Source organism: Suricata suricatta, chromosome 3, assembly GCF_006229205.1.
Source record: "Suricata suricatta isolate VVHF042 chromosome 3, meerkat_22Aug2017_6uvM2_HiC, whole genome shotgun sequence".
Classification (NCBI taxonomy): Eukaryota; Metazoa; Chordata; class Mammalia; order Carnivora; family Herpestidae; genus Suricata; species Suricata suricatta.
Window position 1 is genome coordinate 18,463,296 of NC_043702.1, and position 13,970 is coordinate 18,477,265.

Genomic DNA, 13,970 nt, shown 5'->3' on the forward strand with positions numbered 1-13,970 from the left:
CTGCATCGGGCTTTGTGCTGACAGCTCAGAGACTAGAGCCTGCTTTGGATTCTGTGTCTCCCTCTCTCTCTCTCTGCCTCTCTCCCACTCATGCTCTGTCTCTGTCTTGATAATAAATAAACATTAAAAAATTAAAAAAAAATGGGTTTCAAATACTGTTGTCTTATTTTAATTAGGATCCAAACAACGTCCCCACACTGCTTTTGGTTATCTCTTGAGCTCCTTCTAATCTCTATATAGGTATCCTGTCTCTTCGGCTACTCTCCTGCAGTACGGAGAGGACTGACCCTGTGTAGTTCCTGAAACCAGGTGCTGAGTGCCATCACTTTCGGGAGGTGTGGCATTGCTAGGTAGGAGGGGACAGGATGGTGCTTGGACTCCTGTCACAGCACTACCACTGCAGGAAGGCTTCCAAGACGATCTAGTCAAGTACCCTCATTTTACGGAGGGTGACTGTTTAACTTGTTGAAGTGCACACAGCAAAGTGAGCAGTATCAGTATCTAATTCTTCATAGGCAACAGAAAGCAATCACCTTGGACTTGCTGAGCAGCTTTCTAACATTTTCCATGTTTTCCCACTACTCCAATGCTAGGCAAACTGAGCTGAAGGCTACTTGAAGACAGTAATTTAAAATTCCCAAATTAAACAAACTTGAGTTGGTACCACAAAATTAAACCCAACCTTCTAAGATATCAGCAGGTTAACTTGAATAAATCCATGGAATAATCATCTAAAACAAAGACCTCAAAAAAGCCTTGATGATGAAGGTACCCCAAATATCAAAATTTATTTTAGAAACTATTTTGCTTTTCTATTTTTATATTATCTTTGCAGGGTTGAGATAAAGACACTTACCTGCAAATGTTACTTCTACTGCTTCTGGTTTGTTACTGAAAAAGAAAAGAGAAATCCCTTAGTGAAGACCGCGGTATTGCTGCTTGCCTTCCAGGGGACCTGCAAAGGCTCCCGAGCTTTACTTCCCATCAGAGCATTCAGTACCAATCCTGTGCCAACTGCTGATCTGAGTACACGATTCACTGTCTCATGTGCCTGGACCTTTGGGCTGGCTTACAGTGGGGGCGACAAAAACGAAGCAGGACAAGTAGGGGTTTTGTCTTCCAGCTGCTGTCGAAATCTCTGCCGTGGCTGGCGCTTAACTTCAATTCAGAATTCCTTAAGACTATGATAGACACCTTTGCATATGAGAACTACAAAACGCTATCTTTTGATCAGTACCTCCCCCACAGGACAGCAGTGATGGAGGTGGAGGAGGTAGCGCATTCAGCAGGAAAATTGCTAAACAGAATGTAGAATGGTTTTAATTTACTTAAGATTAAAGGATGATTGCAGGCCATAAAACAAAACACAAAGTCCTACATCATTTCAAAGACAACTTGTATGTCTTCCTATACATTTTTTCCTCTCCCTTTAAGTTACCAAAGTACTCACCACTCTCCTCCACGAAGCCCTCTCTGACTGGTTCTACTCTAGTTTTGCTTTGGTTTTAAATTCCACTGTGACACGTCCACAGAAAGTGCAGCACAAAGTAACACTGTGAGTTCACTGGGAACAGTCACGACTTTGATTTTCCAACTTTAGCTTTTCATCAAGACCATGTTTTCAGACAAGTTAACATCCACACACCTTTATTTTCTCACCTATTCATCTATAAAATGGGAGAACACAATGACCCTATTGACCTCACAAACTGCTAAAGATAAAGCAAGAGAACGGACACGAAACAGCTTATCCTGGAAGGTAATGATGACAGCCTGATACGTTCTGTGCAGCTCCCCGCCTGGCCTGGTTCGTAAAGTTCTCTGATAAATGTTGCTGAGTTCTTACCTAGAAAGCATGACATACATCCTAGTTATAAACAATAATGGCCAATTAACCTCCTGCGAAAAGCTACCTTACGTGATAGCCCCACTTCTCCAAGCCCAATGGTAGGAAACAAAGGAAGACGCCACAGTTTTATCACTTGTTACCTATGACTCAAATGATTCTTTGTTTTATGGACCAGCAGACAAGACATACACATTTCCACATTTATCCTTGCCTAATTTGCTCAAGACCTCACAATCAAGTACGTTATCTCTTATACCATCTCTGCTCCCTCACCTGGAAAGGGAACCAAGACTGAGTTGCCCTTCAGGGTTGCTGGGAAATAATGGAACAGGGAATGCAGTTTATGACTGTTAAAAGCTGCTACAGATGCTAAACAATACCTTTCCAGGAAACTGGCTTCTATTAAGCATATGTTAGCCCTGTTGAAAAATCAACCTATACAGGTCACATATGAAGTTCCACCCTACTCCGTCAAAGCCACCCATATGTGCCTTAGGAAAAACACTTCTGGAGTCTCTAAGAATGGAAGCATCTAGATTGTTTATGGGGAAGTAGTGAGTTCAGAATATGATAAAAAAAAATTAAAATTAAATTGCTTCTGATTTTTCTTTTGAAACTGCACCCAGGAGACAAAGGCAATAAATGCCCAACCATCATTCCTCATCTCTAAAAAAACAAGAACAAAGGAAGAAGAAGCACAAACATTAATCCACAGCTTATTAAGGTGAAATACTAAGAGGCTGCACAATGGGGGGAAGCAACGAAGTGTATTTTTCTGGAGAAGGATGGCTGTGCCAAAAGTCAGGGTGGAGGCTTGTAAAAGTCCATATTGGACCACTTAGTAGGTGTTGGGTCTTTTTTTTCTTCTTCTAATTTTTAGGCTTTAACTCAGCTAAAGGAGGACTGAGTTCCCCACTCTCCTAATTCATCGAGACCAAGAAAAATTAGATATAATTAAACAACTTTAGGATTCTAAACATTTTAACACTGAAACTTTGAATTTCTCTAGGCTGTAAGGTTCCCTAAGCACAGGGAGAAGTTGCTTACAAAGAGCCATCCTAAGTGGTTTGCTGCCTGATTTGGGAATATGTCAAATAACAGCCATTAATATTTCAGTTTACTATTTATGGTTGCACAAAAGGTTGTAGAGAAGACAGGCTGTAGAGGAGAGCACTAGGCCAAAGGAGTCTTCCTGAGAAGTTACATGGGAGTTACAACACTGTGCCCCAACAAGACCATAACCAAGTGTGACACAGACCAAACAGGATGGTGTCAATTCTAAGACCAAGTGTTTGTTATTTACTTTTGTGGTTTAAAACCAAGGAGCGAGAGGGGAATGAGATGGTCTGGGGGAAAGCATACCATTTAATAGGTCAAAAGATATGTGGGTAAGTTGGTTTTTGTTTTACCATCTTCTAAAGTTTCAGATGCTGAGGGTGAGTTTAATCACAATAAAAGCCAATCCTTCTGAGTTGATTGTTCATCACAAGTCCTGTCACTTATTGGCTATGTAACCACGTTCAATGTTAGTCAATGTAGCTGAGCTTTGGGTTCCTTTTCTAGAAAACGGAGATTAAACAATTGTTGTGAAGACTAATCGAGAAGATATGTGTACAAGTTTCCCAACCAGTGTCTTGTGACTAAGTTACAGACCTGCTGAGAGAATAAGGATCCTCGCAGCCCTTAGGGCAGTCCAGTGTAGGACCTCTAGGCTAGGCCATCTACCCAATGTGCCTTATTAATACCATGTTGTGTGTGACATATCATAAACAAAGTCAGAAGTCACCCGTGAAGGGTATCTGCACAGTGCTTAATACATACATCTACTCCCTCCACAGCTCCCAAGAGCCCTAGTTTTCTCAAATGTACATGGGAACCGCTGTCACACAGGTACATTCTGAAATCAAATGAAATCATGTTAAAGCTTATAGCAAAGTGTCTAATTCATAGATGGTCATCAATTAGTTTTTCTTCTAGGTGGAGTCAGAAGAGACCACAATTTGAAGCCATTGCTGGGAGAAGTTGTGGGGCTGTGCTAAATCCCAGAATCAGGAATCAGTCAGTACAAGGAGAAACAGAACCCTATTAGTAACAAGTGTTGTAATGTCCAGAATCCTAAACCAAACCAGCTAGATAAGCCCTCAGGGTTACTGACTGGATAGCATAAGACACTAAAACATATTCAATGCATTAAGATGGGTTTCAAAAACTATTCTTAAAATCCTTAGAAAAAATTTTCTTATCCCTTTTCTTAAAAAAAAATAATTTTTTAAATGTTCATTTATTTTTGCGAGAAAGAGCGTGAGTGTGAGCAGAGGAGAAGGAGAGAGACAGAGACACATAATCCAAAGCAGGCTCCAGGCTCTGAGTTGTAAGCACAGAGCCCAATGTGGGGCTTGAACTCACGAACCGTGAGATCATAACTTGAGGTGAAGTTGGATGCTTAACCGACTGGGCCACCCAGGTGCCTCTGCTACTATCCTTTTTCAGGAAGTTTCTAGAATGTTACTAATCAATCAATAAAGAACTCCTAACAACTTCATTTTCCAATCCTCTTTTCTCATTAAGGATTTTGGAGTCTTCACCCCTGAATGTATTCAATTCCCTATTTGGGCATTTATGTCCCTCTTCTACTTATCCCTTCTATGAGCTGAAGGAGAGGAATTACTGAATTCTGCTGTCTCACTATAAAGTGTCTGATCTCTCTTCTGTTATTCTCCTGTAGGGCTCCCACCATCCCATTTGAGCAAAGACTAGAGAAATGTGGTCCTCACTTTCTGCTATGTTGCTTCTCAAAATATGGAGAACAAAGATGATCTAAAAGCAGATTCACAGTGTCAGAAAAGTGATAAATTAGCACCTAAAGAAACTAAGATTCATTCTATCTGGGCTCATCCCTTCCTTCAGGCAAATATTTACTGAGCTGACTCTATATACAGTGAGGATGCTGGGCAAGAATGATGACCAGGGACAGGCCCTGCCCTTAAGGAGTCTTCCATCTGGGGGAGTGTGGCTCTGGGGCTTACGCCCCAAGCAGTGCTGCAGAGGTCAGAAGTCAGGCAGCAGGGGGCAACTCTAATGACCTGTTAAGAGACCAATCTGACCATTCTATTTCTTCTGAATGCTTCAACAACGTCCTAATTCCAAATCACTCCACAAACCAGTCTGTCTCTCTGAGGACATATGCAACATATTTAGGAACGAGAACAGGGTATCAGCAAGATTTAATTTATTCCTTTCTCAAATTTCTCCTCCCACAGTCCTTGCCCACCCCAATTGGCACCGCTTGCTTACTGAGCTTCACTCCCCCTCACAGAACCACAGAGCCCCACAATATGCACAGCTGTGGCAAGGGGCCAGCAGGCACTTAAAATCAACAGCAATTCACATGTGACAGCATTTCCTCAATTCTGGACTCCAGACTCTAGCTAAAGTTGACAAGCCCTGCTTCTGAGGCTGAAAAGGTTCTTGGTGTGTACACAGCAACAACAACAAAACTTAATTTGCCAGATGACTTCTGCTTTAATTGGGTTTCTGGCTAAGAATTCCTAAATGAAAAGGCAATGCTGTTGACAAGACCTGCGTGTGAGGTTATCTGCAGTGCTGAGTGTGGCTTTTCTTTCTTTTAATTTTTTAAAGTTTATTTATTTTTGAGAGACAGAGAGAGACAGAGCACGAGCAGAGAGAGAGGGAGACATAGAATCTGAAGCAGGTTCCAGGCTCTGAGCTGTCAGTACGGAGTCTGATGTAAGGCTCAAGCCCATGAACTGTGAGATCATGACCTGAGTTGAAGTCGGCCACTTAACTGACTGAGCCACTCAGGCGCTCGGAGTGTGGCTTTTCAATCAGCGTGTTCTCTTAGTTTGTAGGCTGTCAGGGACACAATTTACCAATAATTATCACTTTGTGAGGACTTATGAATCATTCCAATAAGCCATTTTCACAAGAGTGTGGTAAGAAAAAAAAAAAGCCATTTGTTTGGAATGAATCTTAGGCTTTGTTAGTACTGCCTCCAAATTAAAAGGTGATCGTGACCCAATGTTAAACAGTTCAGAGAGAAGAACTGCTCTACCCAAAGGAAGTTTAGACACTTAGTAGGATCACAAGCAAGAAGATCCAGCAGGATGATCTGAGGCACATTGCAAACAAAACAAAACAAAACAAAACAAAAAACCAACCTCCAGAGGAAAATTACTGAACTGTACTCTGCAGCATATACCACAGCACTATTTTTAAGGTATCATGCCTGCATTTTCAGCAGCTGCAACAATGCTAGTGCTGTCCAACAGAACTTTCGGCAAAATGGAAATATTCTGCACCTGTGCTGTCCAAAGCCACATGCAAGACAACTGAGCACGACGACTGTGGCCGGTGGGAGGAACTTAATTTCAGTTTTATTTCACTTTAATTCTTACTTAGCCACATGTCACTTCTGGGTATTGTACTGGGGCATCACAGAACTGATGAGTTTTGCTCTGGGAAAGGCTGCTCAGCAGGAGAAATTTCCCCAATTGTCTGAGAAGTGTAACTGTTCTCTGTGCGCCTCGACAAGTGTGAAGCAGGGCGGGGCCGGCCTCTCTGGCAGGTTCCCACACTGGTGACACCGCTCAGATTTCCAGGGGTTCTCCTCCCAGCTACTCCCCTTCATTATCATTTCTCCCATCTCCACCCTGACACATCTCACCGTTTCACTCCTCTACACCTTTCGCCAAGAGGCTCTCTCAGAAAAACCTTTCTCTGTTCCTGCTTGGAACACTGCAAGAATCCCATAAATGTTTATCATACTCCTCATTTTTTGCTAGAGGTTCTGGTGGAGTAGCCATGTGCCTTGATGAATACGTTAACTTCTTCACTGCTGCCTCACCGTGTATGCCTGGAAACTCGACAGTGGGCTAAGACGCCAGCTTCCGCCGGCTGTTAGACCTAAACCCCAGGAAAACCCCACTTCCTAGGCCTGACATCAGGATCTCTTCTCGAAGATTTTCAAAGTGCTTTCCAGCAGAATACGTTTTGGGCCCCTCTATTTAAAGTCACTTCTCAAAGGGAAGACAGGCCATAGTAAAGCCAAAACTTGCTGCCCTGCCTCAATATCCAACACTGCTAGAACATATGCTTTGCTAGGAGAAATGTCCTAGAAACTGTAACTTATGCTTCCAGACTTGAGGGCCTATTTTAATTCCTCGGAAAGAGTATGTTGTTAAGAGTTAATTTTCTAGCTGATGATCCGGATAATGGGCTTCAATTTGGAATCACAAATACACAAATAGACGTGAATGTACTTCTACACTACGAAGCAAGCTTCTACTTGAAAATGAACAGGCATTTATCTTGTTGATCAGCTTATAACCACCCAGATCTCATTCTTTGCTAGTCTGGACTCGAAAATGCGTGTGACAGGTTCAGCTGTGAAAATGCAGAAGTTAATTTAACTTCCTCCTCTGTGCTACACTGCTCAAAAAAGTCCATGGCCATCACCCCAAATAAGACTCTGATCTGATTCACTTGAACACTTAAAATGCAAAGGAACTGGTATGTGAGGCTGAAGACAAGAAGTTAAGTTATTCTAGAATACAAGCAACAGCAGCCCCTGGCAGGAAACAGTAGCTACTGCTTAGTATGCATTACTTCATGGAAAGCTCTGCTTTATTTTACAGATAAAATCTGTATACTTACTAAAAGGGATAAGAGACACAATATGTTCAATTTAAGTAGTGAGTTAGAAGTATTTTTTTTAATGCCAAGCCACAAGTTCATTATGACTACTTAGAATTTCCCCTCCACCAATCCTCTCCCATCTGCAGACCTCCAAGTACTTACTTTCCCATCACTAGTTCCCAGTTCACCAGGAAGTTTGCACTTATTTCCTCAACTGGGCAATCAAGATGTGAAGCCCCATCCTCACAATGGGGAAGTGAGGCAAAGGGATTGACTGGCGACCTACAGGCCACCAAAAATTCGAAGCGAAAACCAAATCCTCAGCTCACGTTTTAAATGTTAGAAAGCAAAGCAGCTTGGGGGAGAAGGCTGTTGTCTACGGATTCCCGTGTCACCAAGTCGGCTGCCTTGGACACACGTGCTAAACCTGCCTTTACAAAGGCCAATGGGTAAGAAAGGTGACCTAAGAACTTTATATATAGACTGTGGATGCTTTTAAGGGTGTACCCGGGCCAGGATCACCACGGAAGAAATCACAGACCAGGGATCTCGTATAAGAGTTTAAAACACAAATGGGTGGGGAAAGGAGAATTAGAACCTCAGAAGAGAGATAAGGAAGGGGTGTGGATGGGGAGACTATGAGCTCTGCTTGAGAAATATGTAACAAAATGGCCAATGTATCTTACAGCACTGTTCCAAGAAGGGAAACCAGAGAAGTCGCATTTTTCCGGCTGCAAGACTGAATCTGCTTTCAGTCTTGCCTTCTGTTCCTTTAGACGAAGAAGTGGGGGTGGGGAGCGAGAAGGCTGGTGGTGATCTGGGCCTGAATCTTCTGCCCTCCTCCAGTCTTGGGAATTTCTGGAAACTCCTCTCAACCCAATCCCAAACGGGCTTTCTTCGGCTTCAGAACAATGACGGGGAATACAGAAGGAAGGGGTCCCCTGCTCGTTTCAGAAGGCAATGGGATCCTCCGGCCAGAGTTCCGGGACCGGCTGCCCCCACGCCCCACAGGTCTCCTGCCCTTTGGCACGCGCGCTCCTGTCCACTCGCCGCTTCCGCATCCCTCCTCCGAGCCTCTCCCCGCGCATCTCGGCCCTTCACCCCGCCGCGCCCAGTCGCCTCCCACGTCTACCCCGCCCGGGCCGTCCCCATACCCGGCCAGGTCTCCCACATCGTGCCTCCAAGACTGGGGGGAACTGAGCGATACTAGGGACTAGCGTGGATCAACTCTGTCTCCCCCGCCACCCACCGGCCCCGGGCGCGCGCTCACCCGGCGGCCGCGTTCTCGAACTTGAGCGCGAGCGTCTCCTCGATGATGCGGTTGTTCACCTCCAGCAGGATCATGGCGGCGGCTGCCCGGGGCAGGGGAAGGAGAAACAAGGGAAGGTGAGGGTGGATAAGGAAGGAAAGGACGGAGGGAGCGGCCCTGCTGCCTCCTGAGGAGGGGGGTTGGGTGGGGTAGGAGGTTAGGGGAAAAGGGGAGAGGGACCAGGGTGGGGGGAGGGAAGACGCGCTCGCCCGCGCACGCACTGACTGTGGAGACACCCACCCACCCGACAGACCTGGCCCCCGAAGCCTGAACCCGCCTGCCGAGCCGCCGCCGCCGCCGCTGCCGCCTTACCGACAAGCCCGGTCCCCGCCCAACCCCCGGCTCCAGCCGGCCACTTCCGCTCTCACACCCACTTCCGCTCGCTGCCCGGACGCGCGGCCCCGCGGCGCCATTTCCGCTTCGACCCCTCGTGCGCGCGCACGCAGGGTCGCCGCGGAGACTGGGGTGGCGCATGCGCGACCCCCACCCCGTCCCCCGGTCACCTCCGCTTTCGCACAGTTCTCCCTCTAGTCCAGCCTTTGCGAGCTTATCACTTACCCGGTTGTCATTCCCCAATGCCCGCCGCACTGTCCAGCCCCTCCCAACCGCTCGTCCCAGAGGTCCAGCTCCACCCTTCCGGTTTTGTCATTTCAGAGACCCCGGTGTCTTCTCCCAGGTGGCTCCTTTGCTCTAGGTTGTCGGCGTGTCCCTTACTCTTGCCACACTAATGGCTGTCCAGCGGCACTATCACGAATTCATGAATTTATTTTTCCAGCAAATATTTGGTGGGCTTGTGCTCTGTGCTGGAGGCGCAGTGGTGAGTGATAACGACGTCCTGCCCTCATGGAGTTTATAGTCTGGTAAAGGAAGCATAATAAACTCTCAATTATAGAACTACGAGTTGTTAAACGGGTGACGAAGGCAAGGGATGAGAAGTCGCCGAGGGAACACACCTCCCCAGATTCCTGTCATGTCTCCGTTTATGTGCCTGGAGAGCTGTCCCTGGGTGCCACGAACATGATTTCTTTCTTTGACACCCTTGACCTATAGTACCTCTGCCAGAGACCTACCTTCATACTCATCTGCGTGCAGAATCTGCGCCTTGTGTCTGTGTGTCTTCTGTATTTTCCCTCCTCTAGGGAGAATATGACAAACTTAGTTGAGCCTATTCTACACGCACTGACCGACTTTCTGCTATGTACTCTTGGTGTGGGAGCGGGAGAATCCAAAACAGGAACGAAAACTAGCCCTTGTCATCAAGGCCCACTCAGCTCTTTAAAACATTTCTTACATGCTAAGATTTTAGCATTAATGTTTATTAAATTGAAATACTACATATACATAGTGTAAAAATATATACATAAACCAAAAGTCTTGTCATGAAAAAAGCAGTTTCCTGGCCTACTGTTTAGAGGCAATATCTTTAACTCTTATATATTCTATGTATTTCCATATATAGAAACAAAGGCTTATACTATTAATTCTTGATTTGTTAGTTTTAAGCATTATCTGATGACTTCTTGCTATGATAGTTAAGGACATGACCTTTCACTTCTGCCCCTACCCCCCCACAAAGTTGTATGACAATTTTTGGTGAAACCAATAATCACCATTTAAATGATTACATATGCGAATATTGTTTACCAATGAGCCCCTAAGTACATTACAACCATGCCTTCTAGCTTATACAGCCCTTCATTTTTCTTAGAGTTAATTATTGCCTTTTTTCTCTCTCATCAATTTTCTGTATTATCTACAGTTGCCTGCCCATCCCTCTGTTAAGTACTCTTAAGACTCTGTCAAAGTATAGCAATATTTTCCTTATACTCAAATACATAAGTTCGACTTTTTCTCTGGAGTCTTTGCTCCAGAGTCCTCCTTTCTCTTATTTCAATCTGGGTTGACTGTGCTTTAAACTCACTGTACGGTTGTCATTCTGGGATTTTCCTTCACTGCTGTTCTGGGCTGTTATGCCCATTTACTGGATCCCATGTCTTCCTCCTTCTTGGTTTACTTCCTTGTTTTGATGAAGTATCTTCTCTAGTAACTTCCTAAGGAGGGACTTAATTAAGGGATATGTTGTTGGAATTTTTGCATATTTGAAAATATCTTTTTTTTAAGTGATCTCTGTGCTTAAACTACAGCTCTAACTCAGGACCCCAAAATCGAGTCACATGCTCTACCAACTGAGACAGCCAGATGCCCCCCTGTATTTGAAAATATTTTGAAGAGTTCTAATACTTGAACTGTAGTTGGGCTGTGTTAAAAAGAAACCCAAAAATTGGGCACCTGGGTAGCTCAGTCAGTTAAGCGTCCAGCTTTGGCTCAGGTCATGCTCTCATGGTTCACAGGTTCAAGCTCTGTGTCAGGCTCTGTGCTAACAGCTCAGAGCCTGGAGCCTGCTTTGGATTCTGGTGTCTCCCTCTCTTTCTTTCTTTCCTCTGCTCACACTCTGCCTCTCTCTCTCTCTCAAAAATAAATAAACATTAAAAAAAAACCCAAATTGTGTTACTTAGTCCAACTCACCAAACAGGGGCTTAATACCTAACCAAATTACACTTTCAGCCTCCCCCAGGAATGTAGTCTTAATCATTAGTCAGGAATTTTCTGATCAGCACCAATAAGGTTATGTAGTGTTATGGGCCCTCTCTATCCCCCCAAAGAAGATGATGTAATGCACCTTCTAAGACCCTTTTGTTCCCAAATGAAGGTGACTTCACATGAAATAATCATCTTTTCTGTTTATGGCTTCCTTGTCCTGCCTTTTGAAACCTGTTCTTTTCTAGAGCCCCTCAGAGCTCCCCTCTGCTTGCTAGATGGGATGTTGCCTGATTCATGAATTGTTTGATAAAGTCAATTAAATCTTCAAATTTACTTGATAAAATTTTGGTTTTTTTAAAACAGCTGGTTATTGATTTCCAGTTTGAAAATACAATTTCCTCATAATTTTGTAAGTATTATTTCACATTTCTCAACCTTTCAGGGCTGCTATATAAAAAGTCTGACTCCTAACTCCTATTCCTGATCCTTTGTATCTTCCCCATCTCTAGAAGCATTAGAATTTTCTCTTTTAGCTATTGGTTGGAAATTGTATAATGATGTATTTTGCTATGACTCTAGCCATTTTAAGTTTATTTCCCAAGATCTTTTTAATGACTGACCTCACCCCATATTATTCTATCTTTGTTTTATGGACAAGAATGTCTTCTATTTCTCTGGATGCTGGTGTGTTTGTTTTTACTTTTTCTTCTGCTCTCTGCTTTGATCTGTTTCTTTGGGTCTTTTTTTACTGCTATTTAGGTTTTTTTTTTTTTTAATGTTAATGGCCATCCTCTAAAGTCTGGCTACTTTAGCGGTCTGTTTATATTTAAGAATGAGTCTCTAAAAAACCGAATGGAGATTTGAGTATGTGGGCAAGATGAGTTCTTTAAAGCCTTGCTACTCAAAGGGACCAGCAGCATTGGCTTTATCTGGGAACTTTTCGGACATGAAGAATTTCCATCCCCATTAGAAACTACAGATTTAGAATCTGCATTTTAACAAGATCACTAGGTAGTTTAAATGTACATTGTGTTGTGAGAAGCACTGGATTAATGGGCTTCACCATAAGGTGCACCAAGGATGTGCCAGATTTCACTGGGGGCCCACAAATGTCAATATTGGGAGGTCTTTTCTCCAGAGAAGAATCCTCGAGTTGTGTTGGGAGCTTATAAAATTGGCTGTAGGCATTCCCAGAGTATATGGGGGCAGGGAAGAAAGCTTCCTATCCCAGCTGACTTCCACTTAATCCTATTATTAGCCCTGTGTCTCCCTACTGCCTTCCACTGGGTTAGATTCTATAGAAAATAAAACTTTGGTGGTGGTAATGGAGGAAGGCGTGGAAGTAGGGTGGGTGTGGTGGGAAAGGGTATAATCCCTTGACTACTAGTGGACTTAGAATGCCAAAGACTTCTGATACAGATTTTCTTCCCATTTTCTTTATCTTGCTTTTGGTTTATTTAAATTCATGAGTAATAGAAGATATCTTTGTACTACCACCCACATTTTTTGAATCTTAACATATTATAATTAAACTTACTTTAGAGCTTCATGAAAAAGAACTACAGTTGAAACTTTCTGAGAATCCCACCCAATTTCATTCCTTTCGCTCCTGCCTCCTCCATTCCACAAAGGCACCATCACGCGCATGTGGTGTTTATCCTTCTCGTGCATGTTTTTACACTTTCACTGCATAAGTATGTATCCATAAACAATGTATAGCATTTTTGCACAATTTTAAGCTTTTGTTAATAGTTTAAAACTGTACATCTCCTCTGAAACTTGTTTCTTTTAGCCAACAATATATTTTTGAGATTAACTTATGTTGTTACATGTAAATATTTTAACTTTGATATAGCATTTCAATGTACAATTATACATTATGACTTTAAAGGCATTCATCCATTCTCCTACTGAAGGACACTAGAGATTTTTTCTTAGTATTTCTGCTATTACAAGCAATGCTGCTTGGAACATTCTTGTACCTATTAACTATGTATAGATGGGAGGGTTTCTTTAGGATATGTTTCTTGGAATGTAACTGCTAATATGTGGGCTACAGATATCTTAAACTTTGCTGGAGGTTGCCAAATTGCTCTCCAAAGTAATTGTACTGATTTATACTTCTACGGGCAATGTATGAGAGTTCTCATTGTTTCCTGTTCTTACTAGCACTGGGTATTGTCAGCCTTTGAAATGGATGGATATGAAAAAGCATCTTATTACTTAAAAAATAAGAATTAGCTAAGCAGAAAGAGAGGGATGTATGAAGGCCTAAAATGGCCTTCATGTAACAGCTGGAGGCATAATAATACCTAACATATATCAGAGTTGAGGATTTATTCTGTGGTAGGTACTGTTTATATGTATTATCTCATTAAATCCCTGGGACAATCTAAGAGGTAAGTACTCCTATCACCTCATTTTGTAGATGAGGAAACAGATGCTGAGAGGCTGAAGAATGGTACCCAAAATCATATATGTGGTTGGTCACTGAGGTAAGATTCAGACCCTCAATATCATGCTCTTGACCACTATGCAATATTGGTATCCAGTGCTGAACTGGATAGTTCTGTATTTTAGTTCAAGTGTGATAAAAGTATAAGAAAACTAGACCTA

The 13,970-nt window shown here is 43.2% G+C and overlaps 1 protein-coding gene across 2 annotated transcripts in view; it reads right to left on the reverse strand.

Moving 5' to 3' along the window:
• Positions 1-9,214, reverse strand: part of ARPC2 (actin related protein 2/3 complex subunit 2) — a 28,835-nt gene extending 19,621 nt beyond the window's left edge. Inside the window, exons 1-3 of one of the 2 annotated variants that reach the window (XM_029933856.1) lie at positions 9,126-9,214; positions 8,775-8,856; positions 857-891 (exon numbers count right to left, since the gene is read on the reverse strand). In XM_029933856.1, coding sequence (XP_029789716.1) covers positions 857-891; positions 8,775-8,848 — 109 coding nt within the window. In that variant the 5' untranslated portion in view covers positions 8,849-8,856; positions 9,126-9,214. Of the gene's footprint in view, positions 1-856; positions 892-8,774; positions 8,857-9,066 lie in introns of both variants that reach the window. The other variant, XM_029933855.1, reaches the window with a different exon arrangement.
• Between the last annotated feature and the right edge of the window lie 4,756 nt (positions 9,215-13,970).